We start from the raw sequence: 23,871 nt of genomic DNA, 5'->3' as shown, positions 1-23,871 counted from the left end.
CCCTTGATTTCTAGTATGCCTTTTGTTTTCACAATGCTGATCAAAAATCAGTCTAAATAATATGGCCCATCATTTCAGGCATAATTTGTCATCTTCAACTTTTAAGACCTTGCATTAGTGGTTAAATAACTTCATGTTTTCTGATCTTATCTGAGTTCATCTTTACACATAATTTCATGTGGACGTAAAACAAGTCTGTGTGTAATGTTTGAAGTTCCCTATTTTTAAACCTCATATGATCATTGTTGAGAACCCATCTCCTATAGAACTATTACTCTGCCTTCAAGGAAATACATAGGTAAGGAGGGAAAATATCAGTAAGCATTTTCTTTTCTTTTAAACAGCAAATCCATGCCCTGTTCCTTTTGTGATTCCTGAGAATGCTCTGCTGTCTGAAAAGGAGTTTTATGTTGATCAGAATGTGTCCATCAAATGTAGGGAAGGCTTTCTGCTGCGGGGCGAAGGCATCATTACCTGCAACCCTGACGAGACGTGGACACAGACAAGTGCCAAATGTGAAAGTAAGTCAGCAGGCAGAAGCCAGTTCATGCTGCTAGAGCGAAGTGTTTTCCCATCCCTGTGAGGTTGTTTTCAGTCAAGTAACTTAGTTGTAAATAATTAGATCTCTGTGTTATCATAGTTTTCATTTTCCTCATTAATGTTTGAAATTTTTTTTAATCTTGGAATTTCAAACATTTAAAAAAAAAAAAAAAAAAAAAAAAAGCTTTCCAGAACCAAACTAAAACCTACCTGACTAGGATTCACTGAACACATTTTCAAAATGTGCTCCTATAAAAATGAACAAGATACTAAATATAAATACGTATTTTTTTCCCACACTGTCACAGAATCCCCAAACTATCCTTTAACAGACTACAAATGTTTTGCAATAGAAAAATTATTCCACAGCGGTTCTCAAACTTGAGCCTGTATCAGAACCACTTAGAGAACTTGTTAAAACGCATTTCTAGATGTCGCTGATGAGGATGCTGCTGACATAGGAAATGGTCTGAGAACCACTAGCACTATGTTGCTAGCATTAGGGGTTAGCACTTTGGTGCTACATTTATGCAATCTAGAGGCATCTCTTGCTGCCTTATCATAACTCAACATTTTTTTAACACATACTTTCTTTAACACATACTTTCTTTTCTTTCTTTCTTTCTTTTTTTTTTTTTTTTGAGACAGTTTCCCTCTTGTTGCCCACGCTGGAGTGCAATGGCGCAGTCTTGGCTCACTGCAACCTCTGCCTCCCAGGTTCAAGAAATTCTCCTGCCTCAGCCTCCAAAGTAGCTGGGATTACAGGCATGTGCCACCACGCCCAGCTAATTTTGTATTTTTAGTAGAGACAGGGTTTCTTCATGTTGGCCAGGTTATCTTGAACTCCTGACCTCAGGTGACCCACCTAAAGTGCTGGGATTACAGGCGTGGCTCACCACTCCCGGTCGACACACACTTTTAAACTCCATTTAAAACATCTCCCTGCTGGCTGGGCACAGTGGCTCATGCCTGTAATCCTAGCACTGTGGGAGACTGAGGTGGGCAGATCACCTGAGGTCAGGAATTTGAGACCAGCCTGGCCAACATGGTGAAACCCCATCTCTACTAAGAATATAAAAATTAGCTGAGTGTGGTGGCATGCACCTGTAATCCCAGCTACTCAGGAGGCCAAGGTAGGAGAATCGCTTGAACCTGGAAGGCAAAGGTTGCAGTGAGCCGAGATCATAGCACTGCACTCCAGCCTGGAAGACAGAGCGAGACTCCATCTCAAAAAAAAATCTCCCCGCCAACATCCTGCCCTTCAGTCTTCTTTGTTGTCCAAGCCACTCCCTCTACAGTAATCAATTAAAATATTCATTGAGTCTGAGCAGATGCAAGACACAGGGCGGAATGAATAGTATAGGACTGTATTATGCCTACAACGGTCTTCATCTTCAGAACACTTGAATTCCCATGAATGAGATAAGAAATATGCCTGTTAAGACCGTGGGGATTTTGGAATCAGAAAGACCTGAGTTTGAATTCTGTCTTCAAAATGTTTAACTCTAATCCTTCCTTCTCTGAGTCTTAGGGCTGTCATTTGTTAAGAGCTTCAATTTTACCAATCTTGTAGGTATTATAGAGATCTTATACAGCTAGTGCTCGACTTACGACCACAGTCGGGACCGTGGAATGGTCATAACACGATTTGATCATAAGTTAAGTAGGCTATACGTACAGTTGAAATGGTGCACACGGAGATGGTGGTGCTGCCAGAAGCTGGTCTGCACTGTCATACGCCCAGCTGGGCAACGTTTGCGCTGTCAGACGCGGAGCAGTTGTGGCTAGCGATTGTGGTCGTAAAGTCGAATGGTCGTAAGTTGAATAGGTGGTAAGTCGATCAATACCTGTTGATTTGTCTAGAAGAATCAATGAATTGGTGCATATCAGCAATATCTCCTAATAGGAAGATATACACAACAGCCCAAGTCCCTAAATTTGCAGACAGCAGCCTCTTGCAGCATTAGAATGTATATTTTGGGGAGAGGAGTCAAGATGACCAACTAGAAACAGCTGCAGACGGAGCCTCCCACTGAGAAGAATGAAAACAGTAAGTGAATCCTACATGGGCAACTGACGTATCCACGTTCTCTCATTGGGACTGACTAGGCAGTTGGCACAATCCACAGAAAGAGAGAAAAAGCAGGCTGGTACAACGGCCCACCTGGAAGCCATATGGGGCAAGGGGAGCTCCCACCTCCAGCCAAAGGAAGCAATCAGTGGTTGTGCTACCCCTCTCAGGAAACCACACTTTTTCTTTGGATTTGTGCAACCTGCAGATCAGGAGATGCCCCTTATGAGCCCACACCACCAGGGCCTTGGCTCCCAAGCACAGAGCTTTGCAGATTCTTGGCAACCACTCAGCTGAAGACTGCCTAGGACTAGCCAGTTCCTGGAGGGAGAAGCAGCCACCATCACTGTGGCTGCTTGCTGCCTAATATAACTGAGCTCCTGGGAGAAGGGGCGGCCACCATCACTGCAGCTCCATTCTGCCATTTTCCCTGCTGGAGCCAGGGAAACTGGGCAGTTTGGACTGAGGAGGAATTCCCCACAGAGCAGCACAACAGCTGTGGCAGATGGTGGACAGACTGCCTCCCTAGAGTGGACCCTGACCCCTCTCTCCTCCCTGTGGGAATCGCAGCAACTCCAGCCAGGGGTTTATGGACAGAAACTCTGATCTCCCTCAGACAGAACCCCTGAGTGAGCGGTGGCCATGATCTCTACAGATCAGCAGGCTTGGTCCTTCCCCTGCTGGCTCTGATGAATCCAAACAGTCTGGACAAGGGGGATTCCTGGCAGCACAGTGCACTAGCTCTGCCACAGGGAAGCCAGAGTGCTTTGATAAGCGAGTCCCTGATCCCATGCCTCCTGATTGAATGCACAGTGGTCACCAGACACCTTATACAAGGGCGGCGTTTCTGCTGACATCGGGTTGGTGCCCCTCTGGGACAGAGCTCCCAGAGGAAGGAGCAGGCAGCCATCTTTGCTGTTCTGCAGCCTTCACTGGTAACACCTCCAGGTGCAGCTGAGACCCAGACAAATAGGGTCTGGACCGGCCCCCCAGCAAACCACAGCAGCCCTAAAAAAGACGAGCCTGACTGTTAAAAGAGAAAGCAGCAACAACAACGCATCAACAAAAAAGTCCTCACTAAAACCCCATTCAAAGGTCAGCAGCCTCAAAGATCAAAGCTAGAGAGCTCAGGAAGATGAGAATCAATGAAGAAAACATTGAAAACTCAAAAAGCCAGAGTTCCTCTTGTCATCCAAATGATTGCAACACTTCTCCAGCAAAAGTACAGAACTGGGCAGAGGCTGACATGGATGAATTGAAAGAAGTAGGCTTCAGAAAGTGGGCAATAATGAAGTGTGCTGAGCTAAAGGAACATGTTCTAACCCAATGCAAAGACATTAAGAACCAGGATAAAACATGACAGGAGCTGTTAATCAGAATAACCAGTTTAGAAAGGAACGTAAATGACCTGATAGAGCTGAAAAACACAACACGAGAACTTCACAATGCAACCACAAGTATCAATAGCTGAATGGACCAAGTGGAGCAAAGAATTTTAGAGCTTGAAGACTATCTTGCTGAAATAAGACAGGCAGACAAGATTAGAGGAAAAAGAATGAAAGGAATGCACAAAACCTCTGAGAACTATGGAATTATGTAAAAAAGACTGAACCTCTGATTGATTGGGGTACCCCAAAGAGGTGAGGCAAATAGAACCAAGTTGGAAAATGTACCTCAGGATATTATCCAGGAGAATTTCCCTAGCCAGGCAAGACAGGCCAACATTCAAATTCAGAAAATCCAGAGAACTCCAATAAGATACTCCATGAGAAGATCAACCCCAAAACACATAATCCTCAGGTTCTCCAAGTAAAAATGAAGAAAAAAAAAATGTTAAGGGCAGCCAGAGAGAAAGGCCAGGTGAAGGGAAGCCTTACAAAGGGAAGCCCATCAGACTAACAGAAGACCTCTCTGCAGAAACCCTAAAATCCAGAAGATATTAGGGGCCAATATTCAATATTCTTAAAGAATAGAATTTTCAACCCAGAAATTTCATAGCTGGCCAAACTAAGTTTCATTAGTGAAGGAGAAATAAAATCCCTTTCAGACAAGATAATGTTGAGGGAATTCATCACCACTAGACCTGTCTTGCAAGAGCTCCAGAAGGAAGCACTAAATATGGAAAGAAAAAACCATTTCCAGCCACTACAGAAACACACTGAAGTACAAAGACCAATGACAAGATGAAGCAACTATATCAACTAGTCTGCAAAATAACCAATTGGCTTCCTAATGATAGGAACAAATTCACACATAACAATGGTAACCTTAAATGTAGATAAGCTACATGCCTCAATTAAAAGACACAAAATGGCAAGCTGGATAAAGAGTCAAGACCCATCAGTGTGCCATCTTCAAGAGACCCATCTCATAGGCAAACACACTCCTAGGGTCAAAATAAAGGGATGGAGGAAAATTTACCAAGCAAATGAAAAGCAGAAAAAAACAGGGGTTGAGTTGTAATTCTAGTTTCTGACAAAAGAGACTTTAAACCAGCAAAGATCAAAAAAGACAAAGAAGGGCATTACATAATCATAAAGAGTTCAATTCAATAACAACTAAGTATCCTGAAAATATAGGCACCCAGTATAGGAGCACCTAAATTTATAAAACAAGTTCTTAGAGACCTACAAAGAGACTTTGACATTTGTACAATAATAGTGGGAGACTTTAATACCCCACTGTCAATATTAAACAGATCATTGAGACAGAAAATAAATAAGGATATTCAGGACTTGAACTCAGCTCTGGATAAAGGGACCTTGATAGATGTCTACAGAACTCTCCATCCCAAAACAACAGAATATACATTCTTCTCATTGCCACACAGCACTTGCTCTAAAATTGATCACATAATTGGAAGTAAAACACCTCTCAGCAAATGCAAAAGAACTGAAATTATAACAAACATTTTCTCAGGCTACCGCTCAGTCAAATTAGAAATCAGGATTAAGAAACTCAAAACCATACAACTACATGGAAATTGAACAATCTGGTCCTGAATGACTCCTGGGTACATAATGAAATTAAGGCAGAAATCATGAAGTTCTTTGAAAGCAATAAGAACAAAGAGACAATGTACCAGAATCTCTGGGACACAGTTAAAGCAGTGTTAAGAGCAAATTTATAGCACTAAATGCCCACATCAAAAATGTAGAAAGATATCAAATTGACACCCTAACATCACAACTAAAAGAACTAGAGAACTAAGAGCAAACAAACCTTGAAACTAGCAGAAGACAAGAAATAACCAAGATCAGAGCAGAACTGAAGGAGATACAGACACGAAAAGCCCTTCAAAAAAACTAATGAATCCAGGAGCTGGTTTTTTGAAAACGTAATAAAATAGACCACTAGCTAGACTAATAAAGAAGAAAAGAGAGAAGAATGAGACACAATAAAAAAATGATAAAGGGAATATCACCACTGATGCCACAGAAATGCAAACAACCATCAGAGAATACTATAAACACATCTATGCACATAAACTAGAAAATCTAGAAGAAATGGATAAATTCCTGGAAACATGCGCCCTTCCAAGACTGAACCAGGAAGAAAGTGCATCCCTGAATAGACCAATAACAAGTTCTGAAATTGAGGCAATAATAAATAGCATAACAACCAAAAAAATCTCAGGATCAGACATATTTACAGCTGAGTTCTATCAGAGGTACAAAGAGGAGCTGGTACCATTCCTTCAGAAACTATTCCAAAATTGTGGAATAACAATTCATGCTCGTGGATACTAAGAATCAATATCATGAAAATGGCCATACTGCACAAAGAGTTTTATAGATTCAATGCTATTCCCATTAAACTACCATTAACATTCTTCATAGAATTGAAAAACCTACTTTAAAATTCATATGGAGCCATAAAAGAGCCTGAATAATCAAGACAATCCTAAGTAAAAACAACAGATCTGGAACATCACGCTACCCAACTTCAAAGTATACTACAAGACTACAGTAACCAAAGAAGCATAGCACTGGTACAAAAACAGACACATAGACCAATGGAACAGAATAGAGATCTCAGAAATAAGACCTCACACCTACAACTGTCTGGCCTTCAACAAACCTGACAAAAAACAAGCAATGGGGAAAGGATTCCCTATTTAGTAAATGGTGCTAGGACAACTGGCTTGCCATATGCAGAAAATTGAAACTGGACCCCTTCCTTACACCTTATACAAAAATTACGATGGATTAAAGACTTAAATGTAAAACCCGAAACTATAAACACCTTCGAAGAAAATCTAGGAAATACCATTCAGGACATAGGCACAGGCAAAGATTTCATGATGAAAATGTCAAAAGCAATCGCAATAAAAGCAAAACTTGACAAATGGGATATAGTTAAACAAAAGAACTTCTGCACAGCAAAAAAAACTATCATCAGTGTGAACAGACAACCTACAGAATGGGAGAACATTTTTGCAATCTGTCCATATTAGACAAAGGTTCTAATATCCAGAATCTACAAGGAACTTAAACAAATTTACAAGAAAAAAAAAAAAAACATTAGAAAGTGGTTAAAGAACATGAACAGACACCTCTCAAAAGAATACATTTATATGGCCAAAAATCACGGAAAAAAGCTCAACATCGCTGATTATTAGAGAAAAGCAAATCAAAACCACATTGAGTTACCATCTCACACCAGACAGAATGGCAGTTATTAAAAAGTCAAGAAGCAACAGATGCTGGAGAAGCCGTAGAAGAATAGAAATGCTTTTACATTGTTGGTGGGAATGTAAATTAGTTCAACCATTGTGGAAAACAGTGCGGTGATTGCTCAAATACCTAAAACCACTTGACCCAGCAATTCCATTACTGCGTATATGCCCAAAGGAATATAAATCATTCTATCATAAAGATACATGCACACGTATGTTCATTGCAGCACTATTCACAATAGCAAAGACATGGAATCAACCAAAATGTCCATCAATGATAGAATGGATAAAGAAAAGATGGCATTGTATATATACATGATGGAATACTATGCAACTATAAAAAGAAACAAGATCATGTCCTTTGAAGGGACATGGATAGAGCTTGAAGCCATTATCCTCAGCAAACTAACAGAGGAACAGAAAAGCAAACACAGCATGTTCTCACTTCTAAGTGGGAGCTGAAGAATGAGAACACGTGGAAACCATGCCTGGATCCCTATTCTTCAATATTCTTGAGAGAGTGAGGGATTACCCTAGAGAAGAGACCACTGTTGCTTATCCTCAATCCTCTTTTACATTTCTTATATAGACATGAAGTCTTTGGCTTAGAACAAAATATCCTTCCTTCACATAAGCAGCAAATTTCATTTTTTTCACCTAGTCCTAGAAATTTATCCCTATAATGATTAAAATTTAGTGAACATGAGACTCACCCCAGGAAAGGATGTAAGATGCAAATTCATAAGACAAAAACACCAGAAATGTGCATTTTTAATAAGAACCCCAGGTGATTCCCATATAGGTGGTCTGAAATCCATGCTTTGATAACCACTGCTATAAACCATCAGCTCAGATCAGCTCTGATCTTTCTACCAGGCTGTTGCCCCAACCTGGAAGCTCATTCCCTCTGATTCACTCAAGCCCTACAGAATACTCCAAATGCCATTTTCACTGCAATTCGTGTCCTGACAATCCTAAGTATAATTAGGAACATTCACCTCAGTGTTTCTGCAGTACAGTATCCATGCCTCTAATACAGCTCCTTTTAGGTTGTATGGCAGAAGGGACTTGTCTGAGCAAAGGGACATTTTCTTCATTTCTTTCTTTCTGATTTCTGTTGCATAGTAGTCGTTTTGTCCAGCTTAGAGGGGAAAGAAAATTTAGAAAAATCAAACAAATTCATCATCTCCTCTAACAAGTTTTTGGTAGTATTATGACAACAAAGTGACCTTTTAGAAGCCAGCTCATAAGGACTCTTCAGTCAACAGTTGAACAAACTGGATTCTGGTTAGAATCCTGACACCAACCTACTGCTTGCCTTGTGACCCACCATGGAATAATTCTAACTATCTTAAGGCTTCTTGTAAAATTCTGAAAATAACATCAGTTATAAAATTATTTAAATATACAGCACATGTTCCTTTTAAAAGCAAGGATTGTCATCCAATCTAACACAGATCCCAAAAGTAGAAAATCACTCTTTTACGATATTGAAAAGAGGAAAACTAACATGTAACCTCGAATTTCATAAACCTCATCAAGTTATCCTCATTGAGCATCTATAGACTAAAGCAATATGCATTCACTAACTCATTTTCAAGAGCCTGTTGCATGCCAGGTACTGTTCTAGGCTTTAAAAAAATAGCCCTGATACAATATGCAGTACTGCAATGAATTTTTACTCTGAAACAGTAGACTACAATCGTCATGCTTTTTCTCCCCTAATTTAATAAGCATCCAGTATTGAAGATCTCTTGCAGCCACCTATGTGATGAGGTATAAGAGCTCATTCTTGGTGTCTACAGACTGCTTTCGTTAGGTTTAAAATAGCCTCACCTTCAATATTTGAATCTGAAGACAAAATACCTTTGATGGTTGTATCTCTAATTTTTCTGAAAAGTAGCAGTTAATTCTTTTAGTTCTTACTATTCTAGATAAGTAGGTGAAAATGTTTCCCTTATGTATTGTATTTTCACTCTTTAAATTAATTCATTCTTAGAGATGAGACTGTGTTCTCAGTCTGTTAGTAGCACAAGCTTAATTGTTGTTTTGTTTTTCTATAGAAATCTCCTGTAGTCCACCAGCTCACGTAGAAAATGCAATTGCTCGAGGCGTACATTATCAATATGGAGACATGGTCACCTACTCGTGTTACAGTGGATATATGTTGGAGGGTTCCCTAAGGAGTGTTTGCTTAGAAAATGGAACATGGACATCACCTCCTATTTGCAGAGGTAAGAAAATACTTGAATGGTTATTTCTTAGTACAACTGCAGGGAAATATATGTAGAAGTCTGATTTCTCCGACAATTAATATGCTTGCTACTTTATTTTTCCTTGGCTTAAAAATTTCTTTTAGCAGCTGTGTCATTTTCTTTCAATGTTATGGTTTGAGTTTTAAAAGCATATAGAGCTCTTAACGTTCTGTGCCTGAAATTCTACAAAATAGAAAGAGGTAATGAAGCACTCTAGTATGTCCTTCTAAAACTTATGGTTTTCAAATAAAATATGATTTTTATAAATTATAAGTATTCATTCTACAAATATTTGCTGAAAGTCAAGAAGAATGCTAGTACACACAGATATAACCAAGGAACTAAAAGAATAATCGAGTTTTTGGATGAGCTGACCACATGAACAATGTTCACATTTGTACATCAATAACTGGTGAGGCAGGGAAGATTGAGGAAGTCAATGGATGAATGGCATGAGCCACAAAAGAAACAGGGGCTACTGCAAGAGAAAGAGGATTCATTGTCTGGCAGCAACAATGAGAAATGAGATCACCAATACATGGGATGTAAGAGAATGTTAGAGCCTTTTGAGAGGGTTTCTGAGGAGGGACATCTTAAAGGAATAGCCCAGATTTCACTGAAAGTCTAAAGTCAGAATGAGTGCTGTGTGTGTGATATTGAAACAACTTAAATGTCTGTTGACAGATAAATGGATTTTTTAAAAAGTGGGTGTTGATAGACAATGACGATGAAGAAGATAGATAGATGTAAATTTGATAGACAGACAGAAATAGGTAGATACAATGAAATATTATTCAGCTTTACAAAAGAAGAAAGTCCTGCCATTTACAACAACGTGGATGAACCTGGAGGACATCATGCTACATGAAATAAGCCAGACACAGAATGACAAATACTGCCTGATATCACTGATAGGTGGAATCTAAAATAGTCAAACTCATAGAAACGGAGAGTAGAATGGTGGTTCCCAGGAGCTGGGAGGAGGTGAAGATAGGGAGATATTGGTCAAGGTATTAAAGTTTCAGTTATGCAAGATCAATAAGTTCTGGAGTTCTAATGTACAGCAATGTGACTACAGTTAACAATACTGTATTGCATACTGAAAATTTGCTGAAAGGATAGATCTTGTGTTCTCACAAGAAAAAAAGACAGAGAGACAGAAAAGGAAGGAAGGAAGGAAGGAATGGAGGGAGGGAAGGAGGAAGGGAGGGAGAGGGGGAGGGTAGGAAAGGTAGGAAAGAAAGGAAGGAAAGAAAAGAAATAGAAGAGAAAGAAAAGAAAGAGAAAGAGAAAAAGAAAGAGAAAGAGAGAAAGGAAGAAAGAAAGGAAAGAAAGAAAGAAGTGAGGGGATGGATGTGGTAATTAGCTCAATAATTTTGGTGGTTATTTCACAATCTAAATATAAATCAAAACATCTTTGTAAATCTTAAATATATACAATTTTTTTGTTGCACCTCAATAAAGATACAGAGAAAACTGCAATAGCAGCCAATCAAATGCTGTGCTTCTCCACATACGGAAATTTCCTCTTGAGTTTTAATTTTTGTTTCTCTTTCTGAAAGTTTGAGTCAAGGAAATAGTATGAAATCTAAAGGCGCAATCTGATTTTCTGACTCACTCCCTTCCATAATTCCCTACGTTTGTGACCCATCCTGCTTCTTTTCCAGCTGTCTGTCGATTCCCGTGTCAGAATGGGGGCATCTGCCAACGCCCAAATGCTTGTTCCTGTCCAGAGGGCTGGATGGGGCGCCTCTGTGAAGAACGTGAGTTTCTCCTCAGATCTTACTTTGAGTCCTGACAAATTGGCCGGATGCTCCCACCTGAGGGAGTTACCAGGAAATGTTCGTACTGTTGGGCAGAATCCATTTGCTTTAAGTCCTTGCAGCACACCAAACAGAGCACATATGTGTCATTAGGTTGCAGAAGATCTAGAATATTAATGACTTTGAAAATACTGTTATTAAGATCCAGCTAAAGTCATCTTCACATGCTCCCTCGCACAAATTTTCAAAAGTCTTTTTGAGAAGGAGCTTGTTATAAAGTCTCCTAGCCGTCCTCTTTCCTTAACTCAGGGTCTGCTATGTGCTACGTCAGTCATTGCTGTAGTTGGTATAAACGTGCACCACTGCAAAACATGTACTTTGCAGGTAATATTTGCAACTCACAATTTCCTCTTTGTTGTTAAGAGTAGTTTCTACTAATTAACAAAATAAGAAAAGCTGGCACTCTTCTATTTATATCCATAGCTGGTAAATTATTATAGAATTTTTATCCATATAGAAACACATTTGCATTTGAAATTCCAGGGAGGTATAAATAGTGATATTAAATTTTTAAAATATCTCAAGTGTACTTTATTTCAATGTCTTAAAATATATATAAAGATAAAATGGTTTCATATTTCAATGGGAGCAGTGTATGTAAACCATTAAGAGTGATTCATGTGATGGCCATTGGCCTATACTGGTAGGAATAGGAATTTTATAAGAGACTAAAATGTTTTAAGTGTGACTTCTTCAACTAGTCTGTAAAGGAAAATCTATGATGGAAACAAATTTAGGCTGCTAACAACTCACCAAAACAAGTATTCTCAAATGATTAAAAAAGAAGAGAAATCATAGTTTTCTCTTCCAGCTCACCCCAAACATTCCATTTCACCTAGAGCTCCCAGACTTAACCTGTTTTAATGTCAAAAGTCCAAAGACTCAATGAGCATTGATTTGGGGGTACCCCACGACAGGCCTGGCTTGGCTGGCTTAGCTAGCCTTGCTCACTGGGCATGTACCTGCCCTCCTGCATTACGCCAGGGCTTCCCAAGCTTTGCTGTACATACAGATCACCTGGGAGATCAGTAGATCTGGGTTGGTAGCTGACATCTGCATTGCTAACCAACTCCTTAGGTGATGGCAACACTATTGATTAAGGAACTTGTTTTTCAGGAGAAAGGTAAATATCTCACACTTTTAAACAAATTATGCCCCTTTAAAGATTTCATTGATTTCTTGGAGGAGGAATGATAGTCAAGACAGTGTTGGGGAGGCATCATTCAGTCACCATCAGGCCTCAGCTTCTCGGAAATAAAGGGTGTTTTGTCCCATTGCTATCAAAATGTTGCGAACTTCAGTTCTATGGTATAGCTCATATGATTCCCATTCTCACATTTAGTTCAAGACAAGAAGAGAGCCTCAAGGCAGCCAAATCCTCTTAGAACATCTTATGTGATTTGTCATGGAAACTTGAAACTATAAGAAATGGAAACCATTCTGCTTATTTTGTGAAGCATTAAAGCAAAGCACTTTGCAGACATTGATTACAGAGTCTTCACTGAAAGTGCATTTGGCCTTAGAGTCATTACATCTGGCTAAGAATCCAGGCTTACTTTCCTGATTGTGTTTTTCCAGTGATACTCACTAATATGCAGAACACATGCAGAAAAGTTGTCTAGTGAGTCATGAGTCATACAAGGTTTCACTTCGGCAAAATGTTTTCTGAACCCTTAAACCTATCTGAGCATGTGTATTTTGATCAACGCCATTTCCATCTCCTTTTTTTTGTTAGCAATCTGCATTCTTCCCTGTCTGAATGGGGGTCGCTGTGTGGCCCCTTATCAGTGTGACTGCCTGCCTGGCTGGACGGGGTCTCGCTGTCATACAGGTAGGCCCCTTTCATGGTTTGTTTTCTTGGTGGCTCAGAAGTGGTGGCAGAGTGAAAAAGTACTGATGTTTCTCAAGAATTCCTCAAGATAATCCTTCGAATGGTGTCTCAACACTGAATTTTATGGTTGCCTAAAAAAACATGTTTCCAGGTCATCTGCCAAAGAATAGTGTCTATGTTGACTCAACTATCTGTCTTCTTTATGTCATCTGCTTCATTTTGCAGAGCATAGAGGAGACATTACACAGAGGTTTAGAGTAATATTTATTTTAGTCTCTAAAAAGCTAAATTACTAAGTTCATGTTACTCTTTAGAAAGAACAAGGCTGTAAATACAATTTAAGTTGAAAAACAAAAACCCTTTATCAAGTCTACCACTGATAAGCATTTAGGTTGATTCCATGTCATTGCTATTCTGCATAGTGCTGTAATGAACACATGTGTATGTGTCTTTACGGTAGAATGACTGATAGTCTTTTGGGTATATACCCAGTAATGGGATGCTGGGTCAAATGGTAGTTCTGTTTTCAGGTCTCTGAGGAATAGCCACACTGCTCTCCACAATGGTTGAACTAATTTACATTCCTACCAACAGTGTATAAGTGTTCCCTTTTCTCCTCAACCATACCAGCATCTGTTTTTCTTTGTTTGTTTTTTGAGACAGAATTTCACTCTTGATGCCCAGGCTGGAATGCAGTGGTGTGATCTTGACTCACTGCAACCTCTGCCTCCCAGGTTCAAGACATTCTTCTGCCTCAGCCTCCCAAGTAACTGGGATTATAGACACCTGCCATCACACACTCTGCTAATTTTTGTATTTTTAGTAGAGATGGGGTTTCACCATGTTGGCCAGGCTGATCTCAAAACTCCTCAAGTGATCCACCCAATTCAGCCTCCCAAAGTACTGGGATTAGAGGTGTGCCCCACTGCACCAGGCCTACTTTGTGACTTTGTTGTAATAGCCCTGCAGCCATAAAAAAGAACAAGAACATGTTCTTTGTGGGATATGGATGGAGCAAGAGGCTATCATCCTTATAAAACTTAACACAGGAACAGAAAACCAAATACCACATGTTCTCACTTATAAGTGGGAGCTAAATGATGAGAACAAATAAACATAGAGAAGAACAATATACACTGGAGCGTACATGAGGGTAGAGGGTGGATGGAAGGAGAGGATTAGAAAAAATAGCTATTGGGAACTAGGCTTAGTACCTGAGGGATGAAACAATCTGTACAACAAACTCCCATGATGCAAGGATACCTATATAACAAATCTGGACATACACCCTTGAACTTAAAAAAAAGTTTTCAAAAAAAGAAAAATAAAAGGAAAAAACTACAAAACTCATCAAAGAGAGAATGCCTTATCATGGACAACAGAAACAAATGGTAGTTGATTGATGAGTAACAAACATCCTTTTATCACCTCTTGCAGACCTCAAATATAGCATTTGGCCCACTGTACTTTGACATCTGTTCAATTGCTTGATTATCTATCCCTGCCCCTGCTAGATTATATGCCACCTGAGGGCAAGGATTTTTTTAAATCATCTGTATATCCCCAGTGCTTAGCATAGTACCCAAATATAGTTGTTTTTTTTTTAGTAAATGTCAAATAACTCAATTTAAAATGACAAACTACCTTTCCAATGTCCTAAATTTTAAGCCACCATTAAAAAAAAACAGGGCTTGCTATATTTATTAACTATTCTGACATGCTACTGTTCCTCCTATAAATGATCTATTTATACCACCTCTCCTCAGGGAGTAAAAAGGAAAGTATAGGCAGGGCTTCCTGACACCAGAGCTGGACAGGAATCCTAAGGCTGGGATGACCATATAATTGAGCTTCCAAACCAAGTCATTTTTTAGAATAAAAGAGGCACTATTAATAAGTAAACCAGAAAAATGAGACTGAAAAGTACTGTTACACACAAAAGCAGACATGCAGCTGTCACCCTACCTAAAGCCAAAATTGAGGCATTCATGAATGTAGAGAAGGAAAAATATCCTGGAGGCTAAATTTGAAGCCCTTATTTGAGACTCTGACAGCAGTCTATATAGTGTTTGTTTATAACAAATCAACTTCGATATTTACCCACATTTCTCCTGCTCATCTACAAACAAACTCTCCTTTTTTCCAGGCACCTTACTCGTGCAGGTAATGAATGAATGACTTTTGACTCACCTTCCCTTTTATCTGAGGTTACCAGCACCATCACTATTTTTGTTCCTTCCTGCTTAGCATCTCTCACATTCTACTCCACACCACTCTCACCAGCCAGTAAAAGACTCTGGATCATGGCTCAGCTGACCTTGTCTCCATGTCCCTCCAGACTGGACATCATCAATGTGCTACTTTGGCATGTCTTTGCCCTGTTTATGAGCCTAAAATGGTTCTCTATTTTAATCTCTACATCCACCCTGAATTATTTTGACTTCCAAGGTGCTGCATAAGTTGGCTTCAGCACACCTGAAGCACCACTCACTTCTCCTGCCATGACACACTGTGCTCTGCAGTAATGGTTTCCTCACTACCCCTGCAAGCAGCTTCTTCTCCTCCCCAGTCCTTTTACATTTGCTCATGATCTTCCTCTTTCCTCTGTCTTGCCTAAGTTTCCTCTGATCTCTAAACTTGTTCAATATCACAATAATCTACTTTATAATATTCCATTTCTATAAATGTTACACAACTAGTTATAATCATGCAGCTTAAAGCTATTAATAAATGGATCTGATTTATCAGCATTCCTTTTAACACCTTAGCTCTCTAACTAGAATATGCTCCTTAATGACACTGAATTCTATAGCCTTCGTTTTTCCAAATGTTACAGCAGCTACCTCAGCATAGATCCTACTTATACCCCTAAGTGCTAAGCATACAAAAAGCATATAAAACAGGGTCTCCTAGCCCTCCAGAATTTCAATCTAGAAAAGGGGAAGGGATGCAGAATGGCCTGTAAATAGATAACTTAGGATGTGTTAAGATAGAGGCAAATCAAAATCTATAAAATGGGCTATCACAACAGTGAAAACGGGTAAACTAGCCAAGTGTCGGAGTTCAGAAAAAGCTTTGCAAGCATAGAATCTGAGGAAAAACAAAAGGAGTCACCAGAAGAAAATCATTCCAGCTAAAGGCATGGACCACAAAATACACAGGTGTGGTCAGCAAAGGATAGCCAAAGCCATAGAGAAAATGCAGGGAGTGGCTGGAAATGAAGCTCTAAAGATGGGCAGCATCAGATCAGGAAACGCATTGCATGCCAAATACAAGATGCTCAAATATGTGTTGAAAGGAGCAGAAGCCACTGAAGGATCTTAAGCAGGAAAATCATGAGATCAGATTTTCTTTTAGAAAACTGATTTTGGCAGCAGTATGAAAAGTGGAAGAAAGAAAAACTTACAATAGAGAGATTCGTTGGGGAGGTTGTGAAAGCAGAATTGGCAAGAATTAATGAAGTCTGCAGAAATAACCACAAAAGGGCAGATTTGAGGGATGGTAAGGACTGAGTCAATGCACTTGGTTCCAGATCTGTTGTGGGGGTAGAATCCAAGAAGAGTCAAAACTACTTAGGAAAAAAAAAAAAAAAAAAAAAAAAAAAAAAAAAAAGGCTGTTTCCAGCTTGGGCATTGGAGTGGAAAGTTATGCAGTTTACTGAGATAGGGAAGCCAGGAGAAGTGGGCTTGAGAGTAGAAATAAGGAGTTAAGCATGGACACGCTGCGTTTGGGGGGACAAGGGAAGTAGCCTGATAGGCAGTTGGATGATAGTTTAGGTTTCCAGAAAATTCATTACATGAAGATAGAAATTTACAAGTCATCATTGAAAAATATTCAAAGGAGAAAAAATAAGACTGCAGAAGACATGCGACATGAAAAGGTGACCCTGAATGGAACACTGGGACCACTGATGTGATTCAGAAGGAGGGTTAAGCTTTTAGACAGGGAAGTAAAAGTAGTGACTAGTTTGTTAGTGCAGTCAGGCACTGCTAAATCAGCATAGTCCTGAAAAGGAGTAATGTGTTTGTATATGAGCAAGCAGAAACTATGAGGAGTTAAGTTTTCAATTATTTAGTTTTATTTTTGCTTGTTTTAATCCTGAGTTTAATCAGAATTAAAGTTTAATCCAAAGTGTTTCATAATTTTCTTTCCCATTAGATTGCTAATAAGTGCATTCTGCTGGCCAGCTCTTACTTTTAACTTACCAAGAGAGCTCCCCAAGGGAAAAAATGTATTTTTATTCTTGTCTTCTCTCTTGTTCTCTCTGGACAAGCACCAGTGCTTATCAACTGCCTGCTACTTGCTTAGCAGATATTTTCTCCATATTTTATGAATGAATGGACAACTAAAGAAATGACATTTTCTTATATTTCACTAAAAAGGAATTTTTCATCCAGGAAAGAGCCTGCCTTCTGTGCTACAGAGACTGGAATGGTTCTTGTTTCCAGCTTTCTCTCAACAGAAATTTTATTTCCTTCCTACAGGGAGTTCTCCTTTCTCTTTGATATGTTATACTTTCTGATAGTAGGTCTTGATCAATTTTTAGCATCTTCAGGTTTTTTAACCAATAAATTTATGCAGATGAAGAGTTTGATTATGAGATTATGGATGTGTGAGAAAGACACCTAGATTGTAAATCTTTGGGTGTCCCCTCAGGGTTTCATCTGTGGCTAACCAGTTTCTGTAATTCCAGTTAAAGCTGAAAAAAGCCATGAAACATGTCTCCTCGCCAAACACAAAGGGATGTTGAATCATCTGTTATTTAGACAATCCATGTGCCTTATTTATTATCATAAAAGTTGACTTCTGACATAATCACCCAATCAATCAGAGTTCAATGCTAACTCCCTCGAGGAATTTACAATCTTGAGCTTCAAGTCAGTGACAAGAAATTTTTTAAAAAGAAAGAAATGGACAGTCTAATTTAACACGAAAAATTTACGGTTCAAAATACCCAAGGTGTCAGATTGATTGCATGAATAAAAAAGATTATAGAAGAGAAAAATCAGTGGACTTGGAGTGATCAGCAAAGGTTTCAATAAGTAGGTAGAATTTAATCTGGGACTTAAATGTGAAAATTGACCAGCTTGGAAGGAAAAAGGGAGGTGGTACCACAAAAGGATTTGAGGTCAAGCAGAGCAGCAGAAATAGATAATGCTAACAGTATATGGTGTCCATTGCAGGAACTAGAGTCAAACCTTATCCTACGTGCCTTTATGGATATCTTCAGAATTGCTAAGTACTAATTAAATACATGCATGGGTTTTTCATTCCAGCTGTTTGCCAGTCTCCCTGCTTAAATGGTGGAAAATGTGTAAGACCAAACCGATGTCACTGTCTTTCTTCCTGGACGGGACATAACTGTTCCAGGTAAGATAACCAAAAACTAATGTTCACCTATAACATGAGGACTCTAAACTTTCAAGATAAATTGTAAGAGCCAGAAGGTATCTCTATCTAGTTTGAGTGCTGAGCACGTTGCATGCAAAGACATCCATTTTGAGACATGCTCTCTAAATTTGAACTAAAGCCGAAGCTAAGAAATATTAGTTCAGGATTGACAAATAAAAAAAGAATATCTCAAAAATAAGCAGTCTTGTGCTCACTTGAGCAGCACATATACTAAAACAAACTTTACAGAGAGGATTAGTATGAGCCATGCTAGAGGATGATATACAAATTTGTGATGCATTCCATATTTTTTTGCAATTAAAAAGGAAAAAAATTGGGTACATAATAAATCATCTCCTTGAACAGAAGATCGCATCCCACAGCTGCAAGGATATAAAATAAACTCAATGTGTTTTATTGAAAATGGCCCAATGGATGTTTAAGTTCTTGATCACAATAAAAATAGTATTGAATTGATAGGACATGTTTATTTTTAAAGTAAAATATTTTTATGTTATATTTTAGTGTTTATATGCATAGGATTTCATTGACTACAAAAAGATTATGTAACAATATGTTTTTTCATTGGTTTTTCATTTCTGACCAGATAAATATCATAGTTTAAAAAGACTATTACAAAAAGAAGTCAAAGGGAAAATAGTTAAAAGATCATTTATACCTTTTTATAAACATCAGGAAAATATCAGCCATATTGTGCCATACTATAGATAAAATATTTTCAATATTCAAACATTGTCCTCACCAGTGTTGCAATGTTGAAATATTATCAGCTATATTTTAAGACTTTCCATATACATCACTGCACTTAGATTTGTATTATGTACACTCACCCCCATCGGATAGGAATCATTAAAAACAAATGGGTATTTTCATATTCATTTTTTAAAGTGGAAAAAATTCAGTTAACCGAAAATAACTTTTATTTTTCATTTTCTGATTTGTCATGTTGATTGGAATGCCAAAGTCAACTGGAAAATATAAAAAAGCAATTAAAGTAAAACCTTATTTAACAAAAAAGTTTATCTAATGCCAATGAATTTCCTCACATCATCTCAAGTGTATACCATCTCTGCAAAAAGAGAAAAAATAAAACCCTAAACTGCAAATTCGAAATGGACAAATATATTTAGAAGCTGCCAAAGATTATACCTTTACCTGGGAGCAGAGTTGAATTTAAGAAAATTAGAGCCAAAAAGGAATAAAAGAAAAAAAAAGGTGACTCAGAAAAAAACAAAGTAGTACTTTCTTATAATATTACATTTAATATTTCAACCTCTTCATTTCACAGATAAAGAAAAGGAAGCCCAGAGAGAGTTTGCATAATTTTAAAAATGTGTTCATAGGAGTTCTTTCTTGATCAAGAAAATGATAATTATTAGCTTGTATGACAATATTGTATATTAATAAGGGAAAAAATCTAGATTTTTTTAGGCAAAAGTTTGATATAGGCATCCAAGACAAATAATGACAAATTAAGCTGAGCGGTGGAACCCACATTCAAGGGAAGGCTAACTAGCAACCCAGAGGACCAGGTAGTCTTCTCCTCCTTATACTGTAATTCTTGTTAAAACTCTAACTAGTTTAAGTAGAAAGGAATTTATTATCACAATAGAGGGGCCTTGTATGAAACCCAAAGACAGAGGAGTAGCTGAGCATCAGGAGAATCAATCTAGGGACTTGAAAGCCACCTGTGCCTCCCTACCTCCCATGTCACTGCCTCTTCCAGGGTCTGCTCCATCCTTTATCTTGCTGCAGAGTGGTTTTCTTCTGTTCAGTTCACATGGAAGGGAAGGACAGAATTTCTCTCTCTTTTTTTTTTTTTTAAGATGGAGTCTCACTCAAGTGCCCAGCCTGGAGTGTAGTGGCACAATCTTGGCTCACTGAAACCTCTGCTTCCCAGGTTCAAACGATTCTCCTGTCTCAGCCTCCTAAGTAACTGGGACTACAGGGATGTGCCACCACACCTGGCTAATTTTTGTATTTTTAGTAGAAATGGGGTTTCTCCATGTTGGCCAGGCTGGTCTCAAACTCCTGACCTCAGGTGATCCACCCACCTTTGCTCCCCAAAGTGCTGGGATTACAGGCATGAGACACCATGCCTGGCCAGGTCAAAATTTCTTACAGAATTTTTTACATGTCACCATATAATATCTGGAGATATAGTGCACTGTCTCAGTTTAAAAATCCAGGGCCTTGATTGATCTGATGGATTCGATGGCCAAGCATGAATCAATGAACTGTCCTAGGCTGGATGATGTTGTACCAACATAAAGAGTAATTCTGTTGAAAACTGGGTAAAAGGAAGGAGAGTCCGGTAACTCCCAGAAGAAAGGAAAGTGGGAGAGGGAGAATGCTTTTCTGAGAAGTCAAAACAATAAATGTTACCATATAATTTTTCCTTCTTTCCTACGAGACTGAATGCCTTACGGTTTGTATGCTGGGCTGGGCGTGATGGTTCATGCCTGTAATCTGAGCAAGCAGATCACTTGGGCCCAGGAGTTCAAGACCAGCCTGGGAAATATAAGGAAGATCCTGCCTCAATATAAATATAAACATATATATATGAGAATCAGCCAGGCGTGGTGGCACATGCCTGTAGTCTCAGCTACTCAGGAGGCTGAGGTGGGAGGATTGCTTGAACCAAGGAGGCAGAGGTTGCAGTGAGCCAAGATTGTGCCACTGCATGCCAGCCTGGGCAACAGACTAAGATCTTATTTAAAAAAAAAAAAAAATTCCAGCAAGATGGCCAAATAGGAATAACTCCAGTGTATAGCTCCCAGTGACAGTGACACAGAAGATGGATGATCGCATTTCCAACTGAGATACCTGATTCATCTCATAGGAACTGATTAGGCAGTGGGTGCAGCCCAAGGAGGGTGAGCTGAAGGAGGGCGGGGCATCACTTCACCCAGGAAATGCAAGGGGCCAGAAAACTCCCTCTCATAATCAAGGGAAGCCATTAGGGACATTTCCAGGCACTCTGGCACCCTGGCTCAGATACTGTGCTTTTCCCATGGTCTTCACAACACACAGACCGGGAAATTCCCTCCCATGCCTATGACACCAGCATCCTAGTTTTCCAGCATAAAACTAGGCGATCATTTGAAAAGACATGGAGCAAGTTGCAGCAATTTTTTGTACCCCAGTGGCACCTGGAATGCCAGAGAGACAGAACCACTAATTCCTGTGAAAAAGGGGGCTGAAGCCAGAGGGCCAAGTGATCTAGCTAGGCGGGTCCCACCCCTACAAATACCAGCAAGCACTGACTTGAAATGTTCGCAGCCAGCACAGCAGTCTGAGCTCGACCTGGGACTTGCAAGCTCCATGGATGGAGGGGTATGTAGGTATTTTTAACCTCACCTGTGTAAACAAAGTCACCCAGAAGTTGACACAGTGACTGGGCAGAGCTCACTGCAGCTCAGCAAGGCCACTGCAGAAAGATGATGTCACTAGACTCCCACCTTGCTGGGCAGGACATCTCTCAAAAAAGGGAGCAGCAGCCCATCAGGGACTTATAAATAAAGCCCCCACCTTCCTGGGACAGAGTACCTGGGAAAAGGGATGGTTGTGGGTCCAGCTTAAGCAGACTTAAATGTCCCTGTGGAGCAGCACTGAAGTGAGCAACAGATCTCCCAGCACAGCACTCAAACTCTGATAATGAACAGACTGCCTCCTCAAGTGGCTCCCTGACCCCTGTGTATTCAGACTAGGAGATACCTCCCAGCAGGGGCTGACAGACACCTCATACAGGAGAGCTTTGACTGGCATCTGGTGGGCACCCTTCTGGGACGAAGCTACCAGAGGAAGGAACAGGCAGCAATCTTTGTTTTTCTGCAACCCCTGCTGGTGATTCCCAGGCAAGCAGGGTCTAGAGTGGATCTCCAGCAGACCTGCAGAAGAGGGCCCTGATTGTTAGAATGAGAACTGACAAACAAAAAGAAGTAGTCTCAATATCAACAGGTCATCCACTCAGAGACCCCATCCAAAGGTCACCAACTTCAAAGACCAAAGGTAGATAAATCCACAAAGATTGGAAGAAAACAGTGCAAAAAGGCCAAAATCTCCAAAAACAAGTGCCTCTTCTCCATTGGATCACAACTCCTCACCAGAAAGAGGACAAAACTGGACAGAGAATGAGTTTGATGAACTGACAGAAGCAGGCTTCAGAAGGTGGGTAATAACAAATTTCCCCAAGCTAAAGGAGAATGTTCTAACCCAATGCAAGGAAGCCAAGAACCTTGAAACAAGTTTAAATGAAATGCTAACTAGACTAACCAGCATGAAGAACATAAACGACTTGATGGAGCTGAAAAACACAGCACAAGAACTTCGTGAAGCATATACAAGTTTCCATAGCTGAATCCATCAAGCCAAAGAAAGGATATCAGAGATTGAAGATCAACTCAATAAAATAAAGTGGGAAGGCGAGATTAGAAAAAAAAGGAGTGAAAAGAAATGAATAAAGCCTCCAAGAAATATGGGATTATTGAAAGACCAAGACTATATTTAATCAGTGTACCTGAAAGTGATGGAGAGAATGAAACCAAGTTGGAAAATACTCTTCAGGATAATATCCAGCAGAATTTCCCCAACCTAGCAAGGCAGGCCAACATTCAAATTCTGGAAATATAGAGAACACCACAAAGATACTCTGCAAGAAGTGCAATCCCAAGACACATAATCATCAGATTCACCAGGGTTGAAATGAAGGGAAAAATGCTAAGGGCAGCCAGAGAGAAACATTGGGTTACCCACAAAGGGAAGCCCATCAGACCCACGCAGATCTCTCGGTAGAAACCCTACAAGCCAAAAGAGAGTGGGGACCAATATTCAACATCCGTAAAGAATTTTCAACCCAGAATTTCATATCCTGCCAAACTAAGCTGCATAAGTGAAGGAGAAATAAAGTCATTTATGGACAAGCAACTGCTAAGAGATTTTGTCACCACCAAGTCTGCCTTACAAGAGCTCCTGAAGGAAGCACTAAATATGGAAGGGAACAACTAGTACCAGCCACTGCAAAAACAAACCAAATTGTAAAGACCATCAACACTATGAAGAAACTAACAAGCCAAACAACCAGCTAGCATCAAAATGGCAGAATCAAATTCACACATAACAATATTAACCTTAAATGTAAATGAGCCAAATGCCCCAATCAAAAGACACAGACTGGCAACTTGGATAAAGAATCAATACCCATGGGTGTACTATATTCAGGAGACCGATCTCACATGCACAGACACACACAGACTCAAAAT

The 23,871-nt window shown here is 39.5% G+C and overlaps 1 protein-coding gene, 1 long non-coding RNA gene and 1 other non-coding gene across 5 annotated transcripts in view; 2 read left to right on the top strand and 1 right to left on the bottom strand.

The window, feature by feature from the left end:
- Positions 1-23,871, top strand: part of SVEP1 (sushi, von Willebrand factor type A, EGF and pentraxin domain containing 1) — a 210,617-nt gene that overhangs the window by 181,791 nt on the left and 4,955 nt on the right. For all 3 annotated transcript variants that reach the window (XM_074395151.1, XM_003925239.4, XM_074395153.1), the window contains exons 43-47: positions 345-521; positions 9,353-9,523; positions 11,212-11,307; positions 13,103-13,198; positions 18,475-18,568. In XM_074395151.1, the coding sequence (XP_074251252.1) occupies positions 345-521; positions 9,353-9,523; positions 11,212-11,307; positions 13,103-13,198; positions 18,475-18,568 (634 nt within the window). The remainder of the gene's footprint in view (positions 1-344; positions 522-9,352; positions 9,524-11,211; positions 11,308-13,102; positions 13,199-18,474; positions 18,569-23,871) is intronic.
- LOC141583772 (uncharacterized) overlaps positions 517-23,871 on the bottom strand; it is a 42,626-nt gene continuing 19,271 nt past the window's right edge. The window contains exons 2-3 of the long non-coding RNA XR_012516664.1: positions 8,288-8,430; positions 517-2,399 (exon numbers count right to left, since the gene is read on the bottom strand). This is a non-coding gene — a long non-coding RNA (uncharacterized LOC141583772). The remainder of the gene's footprint in view (positions 2,400-8,287; positions 8,431-23,871) is intronic.
- On the top strand, positions 18,797-18,901 carry LOC120366466 (U6 spliceosomal RNA). Its single transcript, XR_005581125.1, has one exon. It is a non-coding gene; the product is annotated as a U6 spliceosomal RNA (small nuclear RNA).

Source organism: Saimiri boliviensis, chromosome 2, assembly GCF_048565385.1.
Source record: "Saimiri boliviensis isolate mSaiBol1 chromosome 2, mSaiBol1.pri, whole genome shotgun sequence".
Classification (NCBI taxonomy): Eukaryota; Metazoa; Chordata; class Mammalia; order Primates; family Cebidae; genus Saimiri; species Saimiri boliviensis.
The sequence above is the reverse complement of the archived record's forward strand: the minus strand, read 5'-3'. Positions and strand labels throughout refer to the sequence as shown.